At 44.6% G+C, this 14,239-nt stretch overlaps 1 protein-coding gene across 1 annotated transcript; it reads left to right on the forward strand.

The window, feature by feature from the left end:
• Positions 1–317: 317 nt before the first annotated feature.
• glrx5 (glutaredoxin 5 homolog (S. cerevisiae)) lies at positions 318–13,589 on the forward strand. Its single transcript, XM_072272118.1, has 2 exons — positions 318–691; positions 13,138–13,589. Exons 1-2 carry the CDS (start codon positions 388–390, stop codon positions 13,311–13,313), a joined length of 480 nt encoding a protein of 159 aa, XP_072128219.1. The 5' UTR covers positions 318–387; the 3' UTR covers positions 13,314–13,589.
• Positions 13,590–14,239: the final 650 nt, after the last annotated feature.

Below are 14,239 nucleotides of genomic sequence, written 5' to 3' on the forward strand. Positions count from 1 at the left end.
CGCCCCCACCGATTCATTTATCAATTATCGCTGTTCTCTAATGACATCACGGAGAATGGAGGGCGGGTCTTCACCTCACAAAAAATAATAAACAGACATAAGGGAGTCGGTTTATTTTGTGAACAATTTCTGTAGTGGTCACTGTGAGTTTAGTGATTTTTTTTAGCTCCGGCTTAAGGTTAAGGTCTCCCGTAGAGGATGAGATTTGGACTTTGTGTAAGACCGAGTTAAGTTTGACTGATGGAAGGATCGTGCAATAGAACAGCAAAGAACTCCGATTGATTTTCAATCTCACCAATAGAAACCTGGGAGGGGCGGGGTCATCTGGCCGGCAGCCAGTGAGCATTTCAGGCCGCGCTACGAGCCTGGTGGTCCGGAGTGTTGGACATGTCCTCCCTGCTTCAAGCGGCTTGTCGGTCGGTCGTTCGGCGGGTAACGGCGCGGGTACCGGGGCGGTGGCTGAGCGAAGGGTCGGCAGGAGGAGCCGGTGACGGCGGATCGGAGGCTGAGGGCGCACTCCGGCGGCGGCTGGACTCGCTGGTGAAGAAGGACAAGGTGGTGGTCTTCATCAAGGGCACCCCCGCCCAGCCCATGTGCGGCTTCAGCAACGCCGTGGTGCAGATCCTGAGAATGCACGGCGTCGAGGGCTACGGCGCCTACAACGTGCTGGAGGATCAGGAGATGCGGCAAGGTGATGGGTGCGGGGGACGGGGTAGGGATGGGTTGAGGGCAGCGACGGGGTAGGGTCATGGATGGGGTGGGGGAAGTAAGGGGAGAGGGTTGCGGGGACGGGATCGTGGGCTTGCGGTTGGGTTGGGCAGAGATGGAGAGGGTATGGAGATAGGAGGATAGCAGTGATGGATGGGTCCTGGTGAGGTGTTCGGCTGGAGGTGGTGGAATGAGGGTGGTGCGGCGGATCAGGGCTTGTACATTGGCTGTTCGTCAGTCTTTTGTTATATATAGTTTGTTTTGTAAAATTTAATGTAGTTGTTACAGGACCATTGAGTCCGCTCAGCCATTCCATCATGGATGATTTATAATCCTCCTCAACCCCATTCTCCTGCCTTCCGTCTATAACCTTTGACATCCTTACTAAGCAAGAACCTATCAACCCCTGCTTTAAGTATGCCCAATAACTTGCCCTCTGCAGCCATTTGTGACACTGAATTCCACAGTTCCACCTCTTCTGGCTAAAAAAATTCCTTGTCATCTCTGTTCTAAAGCAGTGGTCCCCAACCACCAGGGCGCGAGGGAATGATATGATTTGGCAATATGAAACTACAGGTTTCCCCTGCCATCTGAAGGTAAAGCGTTCCTATTAAACGGTTTGTAAGCCGGAATGTCATAAAGCGAAGAAGCAATTACCATTTATTTATATGGGAAGCATTTGTGAGCATTTGCAGACACAAAAATAACCTACCAAATCATGCCAAATAACACACAACACCTAAAATAACAGTAACATATAGTAAAAGCAGGAATGATATGATAAATACACAGCCTATATAAAGTAGAAATACTTCTCTACAATCATTGCCGCACTGTTCTCCATAGCGAAAATCTCTCGCAAGCGCTCTCAGCAGAAACACTCTCTCCAGTAACCTTTAAGCTATGAAGCTGCCAAATCATACCAAATAACACATAAAAATACACAGCCAATATAAAGTAGAAATAATGTGTGTACAGTGTAGTATCACTTACTGGAATTAGGAAGACAGCGCCGAGCACACTGTTGATGGTGTGTTAGGCTGAGTCGTCGGAGGTTCGGGTGGTGCAGTGGTCCCCAACCTCCGGGCAGCGAACCAATACCGATCCGCGAAGCATGCAGGGGTACAGTGGTAGCTGGGACGCACCCAGCACATCTTTAAGAAAAAAGCCAAAGTAAACTAGCTAATTGATTAGGTGCTGCCCGGCACGTAAATGTCGGCCCAGATCAGAGGTGACGCAATCAGCAATCGCCTCTGATCTGGGCCGACATTTATATGCCGGGTGGCACCTAATTAATTAGCTTGTTTATTTGGACTTTTTTCTTAAAGATGTGCTGGGTGCCTCCCGGCTACCGCTGCATTCTCCGGGTAATGTATTAGTCCGCGGCCCAGAGGTTGGGGTGGTGGGACACTGGGGTGTCATCTCATCGTCGCCTGTTTCCATCGCGGCAGGCGGTTCATCTTCTTCTATGTCTGCCTGCCTGGATGTCGAAAGTCAAGGTTCGTCGTCTGCTGTGGCTGATGTGGAAGGCTTGCTTGACTGCTTAGCCTCGCGTATTTTTCTGTCATACAGTTCTTTGTAAGCACTCAATCCATCCTGCAAATATGCCCTAAACCGATGTACCCTTTCAAAATTAAAATCGTACTCTATCATTGCAGTGAAAATCTCACGCAGTTGCTTCACGTTCAGTTCCTGGACGACTTCACTTTTGGTCCGTTCACTACTGCATTCGGTTTCGATTGTTATCCTTTCCTCTTCCAATTGCATCAGCTCTTCATCTATCAGTTCTTGGTCATGGGATGCCAAAACCTCTTCAACACCATCTTCGTCAGCTCCCACAAGCCAACCTCACTTTGTCCTTACTTCGTTCACCACAATCGAAACACTTAATTATGTCTAGTTTTACACTAAGTGTAACACCTTTACGAGCTCTTTCAAGCTTTTCTGATACCTTAGAACTCAACGTGGGAAGAAGATCAACTCCTCGAGCTTGCAAATGACGGTGGGTTGAAAAGTATGTTTGACATAACATCTCTGCCGGCATTCTGGATCAAAGTCAAGGCTGAATATCCTGAAATAGCCACAAAAGCACTGAAAATGTTGCTTCCATTTCCACCATCATATCTCTGCGAAGCGGGCTTTTCTGCAATGAATGCAATGAAAACTAAATTGCGGAATAGACTGGACATAAGGAACCCCCTTCGAGTATCGCTGTCTCCCATCACCCCTCGATAGGACCGTCTTGTTGCAGGAAAACAAGCCCAGGGCTCCCACTGATTCAGCGATATTGGTGTATTGCAATGATTTTATATGTTCATACGGGGAAAATATGCGCTGTGTGTTTAATATTAAATTCGTTAGGTAAACCCTTTTAGAAATGAAATTGCGTCCATTAGCCAATTATAAGTGACTTAGTCGACTTATCACCTGTATTCCGGTCGTGATTAACACCTCCGCCCCCCCCCCACCCCCCAAACTGGTCAGCCGGTCCACAAGAATATTGTCAATATTAAACCGGTCCGCGGTGCATAAAACGTTGGGCACCCCTGTTCTAAAGCTATGTCCTTCTATTCTGAAGTTGTGCCCCACTATAGGTGAAGACCTACAAGTAACTGGGGGTACACCTGGATGACAGACTAGAGTGGAGCACCAACACAGAGGCTGTGTACAAGGACCAGAGTCGCCTCTACCTCCTGAGGAGACTGATATCCTTTGGCGTATGCAGACCTCTCCTTCACACGTTCTATCAGTCTGTTGTCGCTAGTACAATCTTCTACGTGGTGGTGTGCTGGGCAATGGCATCAACATGGGTGATGCCCATGGGCTCAAAAAACTAATTAGAAAGACTGGCTGTTGCGGGAGTCAAACTGGACACACTGGAGGCTGTGGTAGAACAAAGGAACCTATGGAAAATTCTGGCAATTCTGGACAATGTTTCTCACCTTCTGCATGCCACCTTGGCTGAACAGAAGAGCACTTTTAGTAGTAGACCAAGATAACTATGCTGCTCCAAAAAGTGTTCTGTAAGGTCTTTCTTGCCTTCAGCCATTGGGCTCTATAATGAGTCAACCTATAGTCTGTTAGACTGAGGTAACTTATTTTGTATTTGTTCTTCGCTTCTAATATTGCAATGCTACTGTGACACTGTAAGTTCCTTTGGTATCTATCTATCTTTAGGGAACATCTTCTCCACATCCACTCTATCTATGCCTTTCAATATAATTGCCAGGTTTCTGTGAGATTGCCCCCACCCCACCCCCTTCTTCTAAACTTCAGTGAGTACAGGCCCAGAGCCATCAAATGCTCTTCGTACATTAACCCTTTCAGTTCTGGAATCATTTTCATGAACCTCCCCTGGACGCTTTCCAAAGCTAGCATGTCCTTTCTTAATAAGGCAGGAGTCCCCAACCTTTTTCATACTGCGGACCGGTTTCATATTGACAATATTCTTGCGGACCGAAGGGGGGGGGGGGCGCGGGGTAGGGTTGCCAACGTACAAGACTAGCAGTCAAATACGCTGGGTTTACCCGGAGTAAGACTACAATGACCGTGAAGCCTTGCGCGGGCACCAGTGCGCATGCGTAACTTGCGCGCGTGTTTACGTGCTGATTTTTTAAAAATTGTTTTTACCGATTCTGTTGGCGGCGGCGGCGTGTTAATCACGACCGGAATGCAGGTGATAAGTGGCTAATACACTCAATTTCGTTTCTAAAAGGGATTATCTAACGAATTTAATATTAAACACACAGCGCATATTTTCCTCGCATGAATATAGCGATAAGCCAATTATCAAGGGAGCTTGAAGTAAGTGTTGAACGAACTTCCAGTAGAAGTGGTAGAGGCAGGTTCGATATTATCATTTAAAGAAATATTGGATAGGCATATGGACAGGAAAGGAATGGAGGGTTATGGGCTGAGTGCAGGTCGGTGGGACTAGATGAGAGTAGCGTTCGGCACGGACTAGAAGGGCAGAGATGGCCTGTTTCTGTGCTGTAATTGTTACATGGTTATATAAGTCACTTATAAGTCAATAGCATCATAACATTTTAAGTAACGTTTGGATATCAAACACACAGCGCATATTTTCCCCGTATGAACATATAAAATCATTGCAACACATCAATATCGCTGAATCAGTGGGAGCCCTGGGCTTGTTTTCCTGCAACAAGACGGTCCTATCGAGGGTTGATGGGAGACAGCGATACTCAAAGGAGGTTCCTTATGTCCAGTCTATTCCGCAATTTAGTTTTCGTTGCATTCATTGCAGAGCTATGTTGGAGATGGAAGCCGCGTTTTCAGTGCTTTTGTGGCTATCTCAGGATATTCAGCCTTGACTTTGATCCGGAATGCCGGCAGAGATGTTATGTCAAACATACTTCTCAGCCCAGCGACATTTGCAAGCTCGAGGAGTTGATCTCCTTCCCGCACTGACATGGATGATGTGCGGGTAATGACCTCGCGTGCGTTCAAGCTCAACAGTGTGTGACAGGGAATGAGGAAAGATGCAGCTGACTCATATTGTTTCCTAGCGGCCGGTAGCGCATGCCTTGTGGCCCGGTGGTTGGGGACCCCTGTAATAAGGGACCCAAAACTCACCACAATACTCCAAATGTGGTCTGACCAATGCCTGAAAAGCCTCCACATTGCATTCTTGTTTTTATATTATAGTCCTCTCAAAACGAGAGCTAACAATGGATTTGAACATAAAACAGGAGAGCTGAATTAAACCATTCAGCTCATTGGGTCTGCTGTGACATTCCATCATGGCTGATTTATAATCCCTCTCAGTCTCATTGTCTTGCCTCCTCATAACTTTTGACATCTTACTAATCACAAACCTATCAATCTCCACTTTAAATATACCCAATGACCTGGCCTCCACAGCTGTCTGTGGCAATGAATTCCACAGATTCACCTCCCTCGGACTAAAGAGTTCTTCCTATTCTTTGTTCTGAAGAAATGTCATTGTATTCTGATGCTGTGCCCTCTGGTCCTTGATTCCCCATGTTCCCCAAGTAGGCCTTCCAACATTCGATAAGTTTCAGGTAGATTCCCCCCTCATTGTTCTAAATTCCAGTGACTGTAGGCCCAGAGCCATCAAATGATGCTTATGTTAACCATTTACCTTCCTTACTACTGATTCTACCTGCAAAGTAGCCTTTAGGAAATACTGCACTAGGGCTCCCAAGTCCCTTTGCACCTCTCACTTCTGAATTCAGTCCCCATTTAGAAAATAAAATAAGCCTTTACTCCTTCTAACACATTGCATGACCGTGCACTTCCCTACACTATATTCTAGCTGCCATCTCCTAACCAGTCTGAGTCCTTCTGCAGAATCCGTTTCCTCAACACTGCCTGCCCCTCCACCTATCTTTGTATCATCTGCAAACTTGGTCACAAAGCCGTCGATTCTGTCATCCAGATCGTTGCATATAACATGAAAAGAAGTGGTCCCAATACCAACTCCTGCAGAACACCACTAGACACCGGTAGCCAATCAGAAAAGGCGCCCCTTTTCCCACCCTTTGCCTCCTGCCAGTCAACCAATCTTCTGTTCAGGCTGCTATCTTTCCTGTAATATCATGGGCTCTTATCTTGTAAAGCAGCCTCATGTGCGACACTTTGTCAAACGCCTTCTGAAAATCCAAGTAGACAACATCCACTGACTTTACTCTGCCCGTCATTTCCTCAGAGAATTCAAACAGGTTTGTCAGGCAAGATGTTCCTTAAGGTATCTATGCTGATTTCTGCCTATCTTGTCATGTGCCTCCAAGTACCCCAACACTTCATCTGTAATATTTGACTCTAACAACGTGCCAATCCATTAAAGTCTGGCTAGCTAGCCTAACATTTCCTATTGTCTGCCTCCCTTCTTTCTTAGAGTGGAGTGACATTTGCAATTTTCCAGTCCTCTGGAACCATTCTAGAATCTAGTGATGCTTGAAAGATCATTACAAACGCCTCCACAATCTCTTCAGCCACCTCTTTCAGAACTCCGGGATGTAGTCCGACTGGTCCAGGTGACTGATCTATATCTAAGATCTTTCAGCTCCCCAAGCACCTCATCCTTAGTAATAGCAACTACACTTACTTCTGTTCCCAGAAACTTTCACGTTTCTGGCATACTTCTACACTGAAGATGTGCTTAGAAGTATTATACTTATATTATGCTGAAGACAAAATACTTACATAATTTGTCTGCCATTTCATTGAAACCCCACTCCAGCTATTTCTACCGCTATACTATGATTTTACTGTGGTCCGATATCCACTCTTGCCTCTTACTTTTTAATAGAGTGTATATGAGAAAACTTTTAGCATCCTCTTATATTATTGGCTGGCTTACCTTGCATTGTGGTTTGTGCAGTCAATTTATTGAGCCAGTGATCACCAATCTGGGTTCAATGTCTTTAAGGGAGTTTGAATGTCCTCCCCTTAACTGCAATGTATTTCTGCCAGGGGCTCCAGTCTCCTTTCACATTCCAGTCAAAGACCATAAAACATAGGAGCAGAATTGGGCCATTTGGCTCATCGAGTCTGCTCCACCACTTCATGGCTGATCCATTTTTCCTTTCAGCTCAATCTCCTGCCTTCTCCCTGTATCCCTTCATGCCCTGACCAATCAAGAATATCAACACCTGCCTTAAATATACATAAAGACTTGGCCTCCACAGCTGCCTGTGGCAAAGAATTCCACAGATTCACCACTCTCTGGCTAAAGAAATTCCTCCTCATCTCTGTTCTAAAAGGATGCCCCTTTATTTTGCGGCTGTGTCCTCTGGTCTTAGACTCTCCCACCATAGGAAACATCCTCTGCATATCCACTGTTTCAAGGCCTTTCACCTTCACCATTTGCCCCTTATTCTTCTGAATTCCAGTGAATACAGGCCCAGAGCCTTCAAATGCTCTTCAAACCTGGAATCCTTTTTATGAACCTCCTTTGGACTCCTCTCCAGTTTCAGCACATCCCTTCTAAGATAAGGGGCCCAAAACTGCTCACAATACTTCAAGTGAGGCCTCCCCAGTGCTTTATAAATTCTGAACATTACATCCTTTTATATTCTAGTTCTCTTGAAATGAATGTCAACATTACATTTGCCTTCCTCACCACAGACTCAGCCTGCAAATTAACCTTTAGGGAATCCTGCAGAAGCACTCCCAAGTCCCTTTGCACCTCATTTTTTTTTTGTATTTTCTCTCCATTTAGAGCATGGTCAACCCTTTCTTTTCTATTACCAAAGTGCATGAGTGTACTTCCTGACGCTGTATTCCATCTGCCATTTCTTTGCCTATTTTCCTAATCAGTGTAATTTTTCCTAATCAGTAATCAGTTCTCTACTTCCCCAAAACTACCTGCTCCTCCACTCATCTTCATATTGTCTGCAAACTTTGCAACAAAGCCACAAAGCCATCAATAACATATGACATAAAAAGAATTGGTCGCAACACAAACCCCTGTGGAATACCATTAGTCACCGGGAGCCAACCAGGAAAAACCCCCTTCATTCCCACTCTTTCCCTCCTGCCAGTCAGCCACTTGTTTATCCATGCTAGAATCTTCTCTGTAATAACATGGGCTTATAGCTTGTAAAGCAGCCTCAAGCAACCTTGTCAAAGGCCTTCTGAAAATCTAGTACATAACATCAACAGATTTTCTCCTCAGGAAACCATGCTGACAAAAGCCTATTTTATCATGTGCCTGTAAGTACCCCGAAACCAAATCCCTAACAATTGACTCCAACATCTTCCCAACCACTGAGGTCAGACTAACTTGCCTATAATTTCCTTTCTTCTACCTCTCTCCCTTTTTGAAGAGTGGAGTGACATTTGCAATTTTAGAGTCTTCTGGAACCATTCCAGAATCTAGTGATTCTTGAAGTATCATTACTAATACCTCCACAATCTCTTCGGCCACCTTCTTCAGAACCCTGGAGTCCATATCATTTGGTCCAGGTGACTTATCTACATTCAGACCTTTCAGTTTCCCAAGAACCTTCTCTCTAGTTATGGTACCTTCACACATTAATGCAGGGGTCCCCAACCTTTTTTGCACTGCGGACCGGTTTAATATTGACAATATTCTTGGAGACCGGCCGACTGGGGGGGGGGGGGGGGGGTGGTGCAGGGGGTGGTGTTCAAGTAGGGTTGCCAACTTTCTCACTCCCAAATAAGGGACAAAAGTAGCAGTCAAATACAGGACACTTGTGTTGACCCCAAGAAAGACTACCATGACCATGAAGCCTTGTGCGGGCACCTGTGTGCACATGTGTGTACGTGCCGATTTTTTTTTTCTCTGCAAATTGGTTTTGGCTTAATCTTCCCGATTCTGTTATGTGAACCTACACTGTACATACATTATTTCTACTTTATATAAGCTGTGTATTATCATATCATCCCTGCTTTTACTATATGTTAGTGTTATTTTAGGTTTTATGTGTTATTTGGTGTGATTTGGTAGGTTAGTTTTTGGGTCTGGGAACGCTCAAAAATTTTTCCCATATATATTAATGGTAATAGCTTCTTCACTTTACATCATTTTGGCTTACGAACGGTTTCATAGGAACGCTCTACCTTAGCTGGGGAAATACGGAACAAGAACCGTCCCATATGGGACAAACCAATTTAGCCCAATATACGGGATGTCCCGGCTAATATGGGACAGTTGGCAACCCTATGTTCAAGTTCAACAGTGCGTGATAGGAAATGAGGAAAGGTGCAGCTGACTCATATCGTTTCATATTGCCAAATCGTATCGTTTCCCCATGGCCCAGTAGCACATGCTTTGTGGCCCGGTGGTTGGGGACCACTGCATTAATGCCCCATGTCTCCTGGAACTTCCACCATACTGCTAGTGTTTTCCACAGTGAAGACTGATGCAAAATACTTAATTCAGTTCGTCTGCCATTTCGTTGTCTCCCATTACTACCACTCCAGCGTCGTTTTCCAGTGGTCCAATATCCACCCTCTCCTCTCTTTTATAGTCAAAAGAAACTTTTGGTATCCTCTTTAATATTATTGGCTAGCTTACTTTCCTCTTCCATCCTTACCTTCTTATTGATGACTTTAGTTGCCTTCTGTTGGTATTTGTAAACTTCCCAATCCTCTAACTTCCCACTATTTTTTGCTTTATTATATGCCGTCTCTTTGGTGTACAGTTGGGGTTAGTAAGTTGTGAGCATGCTATGTTGGTTCTCGAAGTATGGTGACAATTGTGGGCTGCTCCCAGCATAATCCTCACTGATTTGATGCAACGACTCATTTCACTGTATGTTTCAATGTACGTGTGACAAATAAGTGAGATCATGGAAACTGTACAGATCGAAAAGGAGGAGGTCCTTGCTGTCTTGAGGAAAATTAAAGTGGATAAATCCCCAGGACCTGACAGGGTGTTCCCTCGGACCTTGAAGGAGACTAGTGTTGAAATTGCAGGGGCCCTGGCAGAAATATTTAAAATGTCGCTGTCTACAGGTGGGGTGCCGGAGGATTGGAGAGTGGCTCATGTTGTTCCGTTGTTTAAAAAAGGATCGAAAAGTAATCCGGGAAATTATAGGCCAGTAAGTTTAACGTGAGTTGTAGGTAAGTTATTGGAGGGAGTGTTAAGAGACAGAGTCTACAAGCATTTGGATAGACAGGGACTTGTTAGGGAGAGTCAACATGGCTTTGTGCATGGTAGGTCATGTTTGACCAATCTGTTGGAGTTTTTCGAGGAGGTTACCAGGAAAGTGGATGAAGGGAAAGCAGTGGATATTGTCTACATGGACTTCAGTAAGGCCTTTGACAAGGTCCCACATGGGAGGTTAGTTAGGAAAATTCAGTTGCTAGGTATACGTGGAGAGGTGGTAAATTGGATTAGACATTGGCTCAATGGAAGAAGCCAAAGAGTGGTAGTAGAGAATTGCTTCTCCGAGTGGAGGCCTGTGACTAGTGGTGTGCCACAGGGATCAGTGCTGGGTCCATTGTTATTTGTCATCAATATCAATGATCTGGATGATAATGTGGTAAATTGGATCAGCAAATTTGCTGATGATACAAAGATTGGAGGTGTGGTAGACAGCGAGGAAGGTTTTCAGAGCCTGCAGAGGGACTTGGACCAGCTGGAAAAATGGGCTGAAAAATGGCAGATGGAGTTTAATACAGACAAGTGTGAGGTATTGCACGTTGGAAGGACAAACCAAGGTAGAACATACAGGGTTAATGGTAAGGCACTGAGGAGTGCAGTGGAACAGAGGGATCTGGGAATACAGATACAAAATTCCCTAAAAGTGGCGTCACAGGTAGATAGGGTCGTAAAGAGAGCTTTTGGTACATTGGCCTTTATTAATCGAAGTATTGAGTATAAGAGCTGGAATGTTATGATGAGGTTGTATAAGGCATTGGTGAGGCCGAATCTGGAGTATTGTGTTCAGTTTTGGTCACCAAATTACAGGAAGGATATAAATAAGGTTGAAAGAGTGCAGAGAAGGTTTACAAGGATGTTGCCGGGACTTGAGAAACTCAGTTACAGAGAAAGGTTGAATAGGTTAGGACTTTATTCCCTGGAGCGTAGAAGAATGAGGGAAGATTTGATAGAGGTATATAAAATTATGATGGGTATAGATAGAGTGAATGCAAGCAGGCTTTTTCCACTGAGGCAAGGGGAGAAAAAAACCAGAGGACATGGGTTAAGGGTGAGGGGGGAAAAGTTTAAAGGGAACATTGGGGAGGCTTCTTCACACAGAGAGTGGTGGGAGTATGGAATGAGCTGCCAGACGAGGTGGTAAATGCAGGTTCTTTTTTAACATTTAAGAATAAATTGGACAGATACATGAATGGGAGGTGTATGGAGGGATATGGTCCGTGTGCAGGTCAGTGGGACTAGGCAGAAAATGGTTTGGCACAGCCAAGAAGGGCCAAAAGGCCTGTTTCTGTGCTGTAGTTTCTATGGTTCTATGGTTCTATGGTTCTAAAGCTCATCTTCTCTTCAATTTTTTTCTCAACATTGTTTTTTTTCACTTGCCTTCTGTTGGTCCTTAAAGGTTCCTAATCCCAGCTTTCTACTAATTTTTCCTTTATTATATGTCCTCTATTTTGCTTTTATGTTGTCTTTGACCTCTCTTGTCATCCACAGTTGGCTCATCCTCCCTTTAAAATGTATCATCTTCTTTTGGATGTATCTATCCTGCATCTTTTGAATTGCTCCCAGAAACTCTACTGTCATCCCTGCTAGTGTCCCCTTCCAATCAATAAGATTGATATTAAAAGGGTAGTTCTCCTCCCTTCATCGTTGGCTCAGTATTGCACCCTGTCACTTCCCCTGTAACTCTGATCCTCAGTACTTGTATCTGTCTGTCCTATTGACTTGTCATTGACATGAAGGTATGACTATCTGCTTGATTCAGTCTGATATGAGCATCTACGTCATTTTTTTTAAGTCACAATACTGTTGGCTAAAAAGGAGCTTTGTGGGATGGATAATAGGATTAATAGTAAAGCATTTAAAAATAATTCCCAGCGAAGGTGTGAATAACTGGAGTTTGGAATAGAGTAAAGGGCGGGGTGGAAAATGAAGAAGCAAAGAAGGTAGCAGCACCAGTAAGGATGGATCTCGATGCCCACCATCCAAACCACTGCAGTTTAGCAGCACATTGCACTAAAATGGATTTTTTTTTGTTCTAATTGTGAAAAGATGCTGGAATTCCAGAGCAACAGGCACAAAACACTGGAAGAACTTAGCAGAACAGGCAGCATCTGTGCAAGAGTAATAAACAGTTGACATTTTGAGCCAAGGCTCTTCATCAGGACTGAAGAGGAGGGGGAAAGAAACCAGAAGGTGGGTTAGGGGAAGGAGTACAAACTGGTGGGTGACAGGTGAGACCAGGACGGGAGTAAGGTGGGTGGGAGAGGGGGAATCAGGTAAGAAGCTGGGAGGGGATAGGTAAAGGGCTGAGGAAGAAGGAATCTGAGAAGACAGTGGACTATGGAGAAAGGGAAGGAAGAGGTGAGCCAAAGAGAGGTAATGGCAGAGGAGGAAAAGAAAAAGGGTGACAGGGGAACCAGAATGGGAAATGGAAAGTGAGAGAAACGGTTTAGCAGAGAATTGATAAGAAGTTAGAAAAATTGGTATTCATGCCATCAGGTTGGAGTCTTATTTCCAATCCTGAGGAAGTGTCTGTGCCTGAATGTCAACTGTTTATTCCCCTTCATAGATGCTATGTGGCCTGCTGAGTTCCTCCAGCATTTTATGTTTTAATTGTTTTTTTACTTAATAAAAAAAACTTGTATAATTTGTCTTTCTTGCAAATTCTGCCCTGTGCCTGTGATGCTGCTGCAGAATGTTTTTCTTTACTCCTGTGCACACATGTAGTTGTGCATGAGACAGTAAACTTGACTTTGATTTTAGTAGTAGTTCTATGACCCTCATTCACTCTGGTATTTGTCCTTTCGAAACAGGTATTAAAAACTATTCCAATTGGCCGACCATCCCGCAGATCTACTTTGACGGCGAGTTTGTGGGCGGATGCGACATCTTGCTACAGATGCACCAGAATGGAGATCTCATCGAGGAACTAAAGAAACTTGGCATTCGCTCTGCGCTGTTAGACACTGAGAAAGAGGACGCAAAATAGAGCAGCCACCCTCCATTGTCAGCTGGCCCCTGTCTTGCTCTTGTCACGTGGTTGGTGGTGTGTTGTTATTTAGTTATTACTGTGTCATTGGACCTTGGCAGGGGTGGAGTGTTGTAAGAACTCCATGAAGAGCCTCATGGTGATATACTGATGGCATAGAGGAGTTCAACGTGTCGGACCGTGTAAAACGACGGAAAAGGATAACTAATAGAAGCATAATTGTGGTTTTTAATTGCCCTCTTTTTTTTTAAAGGAATCAATAAAATGTTATGTTCATTTGCTTTTAAAATTTAATTTTGTGGGTATTTAAAGGCAACTGATAGTGTGATCATTCAAGGGCTTATCAGAGATTCAAAGGAAACAGACTCTTTAGCCCAACTTGTACGTGCCAATCATGTTGGTCCTGTTAGCCTGTGTTTGGCCCATATCCCTGTAAACCTTTCCTATCCATATTCATGTCCAAATGTCTTTTAAATGTGACCGTACCCAGCTCTACCACTTCCTCTGGTAGTTTGTAGTATGTACCCACCACCCTCTGTGTGGAAATCTTGCCCCTTAGAATCCCTTTAAGTCTTTGCCCTCTCGCTTGTAACCTATGCCTTCTATTTTTTAGAATCCCATACCTAGATGGAATAAGTGGTAACTGTTCACTTTGTCTATGGATTTATGAACCTCTGTAAAGTCGCCCCCAGCCTCTCCTTGTAACTCAAGCCCTCCAGTCAAGGTAATATCCTGGAATCGCTTCTGCACCCTTTCAGTTCAGTAACATCCTTCCTATATATCTGTGACTTTCCTGATGACATCCTTTTTGCACCCTCCCTTGCTTAATTCTGGCGGCCCAGTCAGCAGCAGGAGCAGATCACAGTGACAAGGTTTCTCGCAGGTCGGCGACGCTTGTTTGAAGGACAGAAGGGACCAGTGGGGCA

The sequence above is a fragment of the Mobula birostris genome, chromosome 1 (assembly GCF_030028105.1).
Source record: "Mobula birostris isolate sMobBir1 chromosome 1, sMobBir1.hap1, whole genome shotgun sequence".
NCBI lineage: Eukaryota > Metazoa > Chordata > Chondrichthyes > Myliobatiformes > Myliobatidae > Mobula > Mobula birostris.

What these genes read in the sequence shown, in the direction of transcription:
- glrx5 (XM_072272118.1), top strand. Translation starts at nt 388, where the DNA reads ATGTCCTCCCTGCTTCAAGCGGCTTGTCGGTCGGTCGTTCGGCGGGTA. An exon ending in GGATCAGGAGATGCGGCAAG is followed by an intron (nt 692 to 13,137) that starts GTGATGGGTGCG and finishes CTTTCGAAACAG; the next exon opens with GTATTAAAAACTATTCCAAT.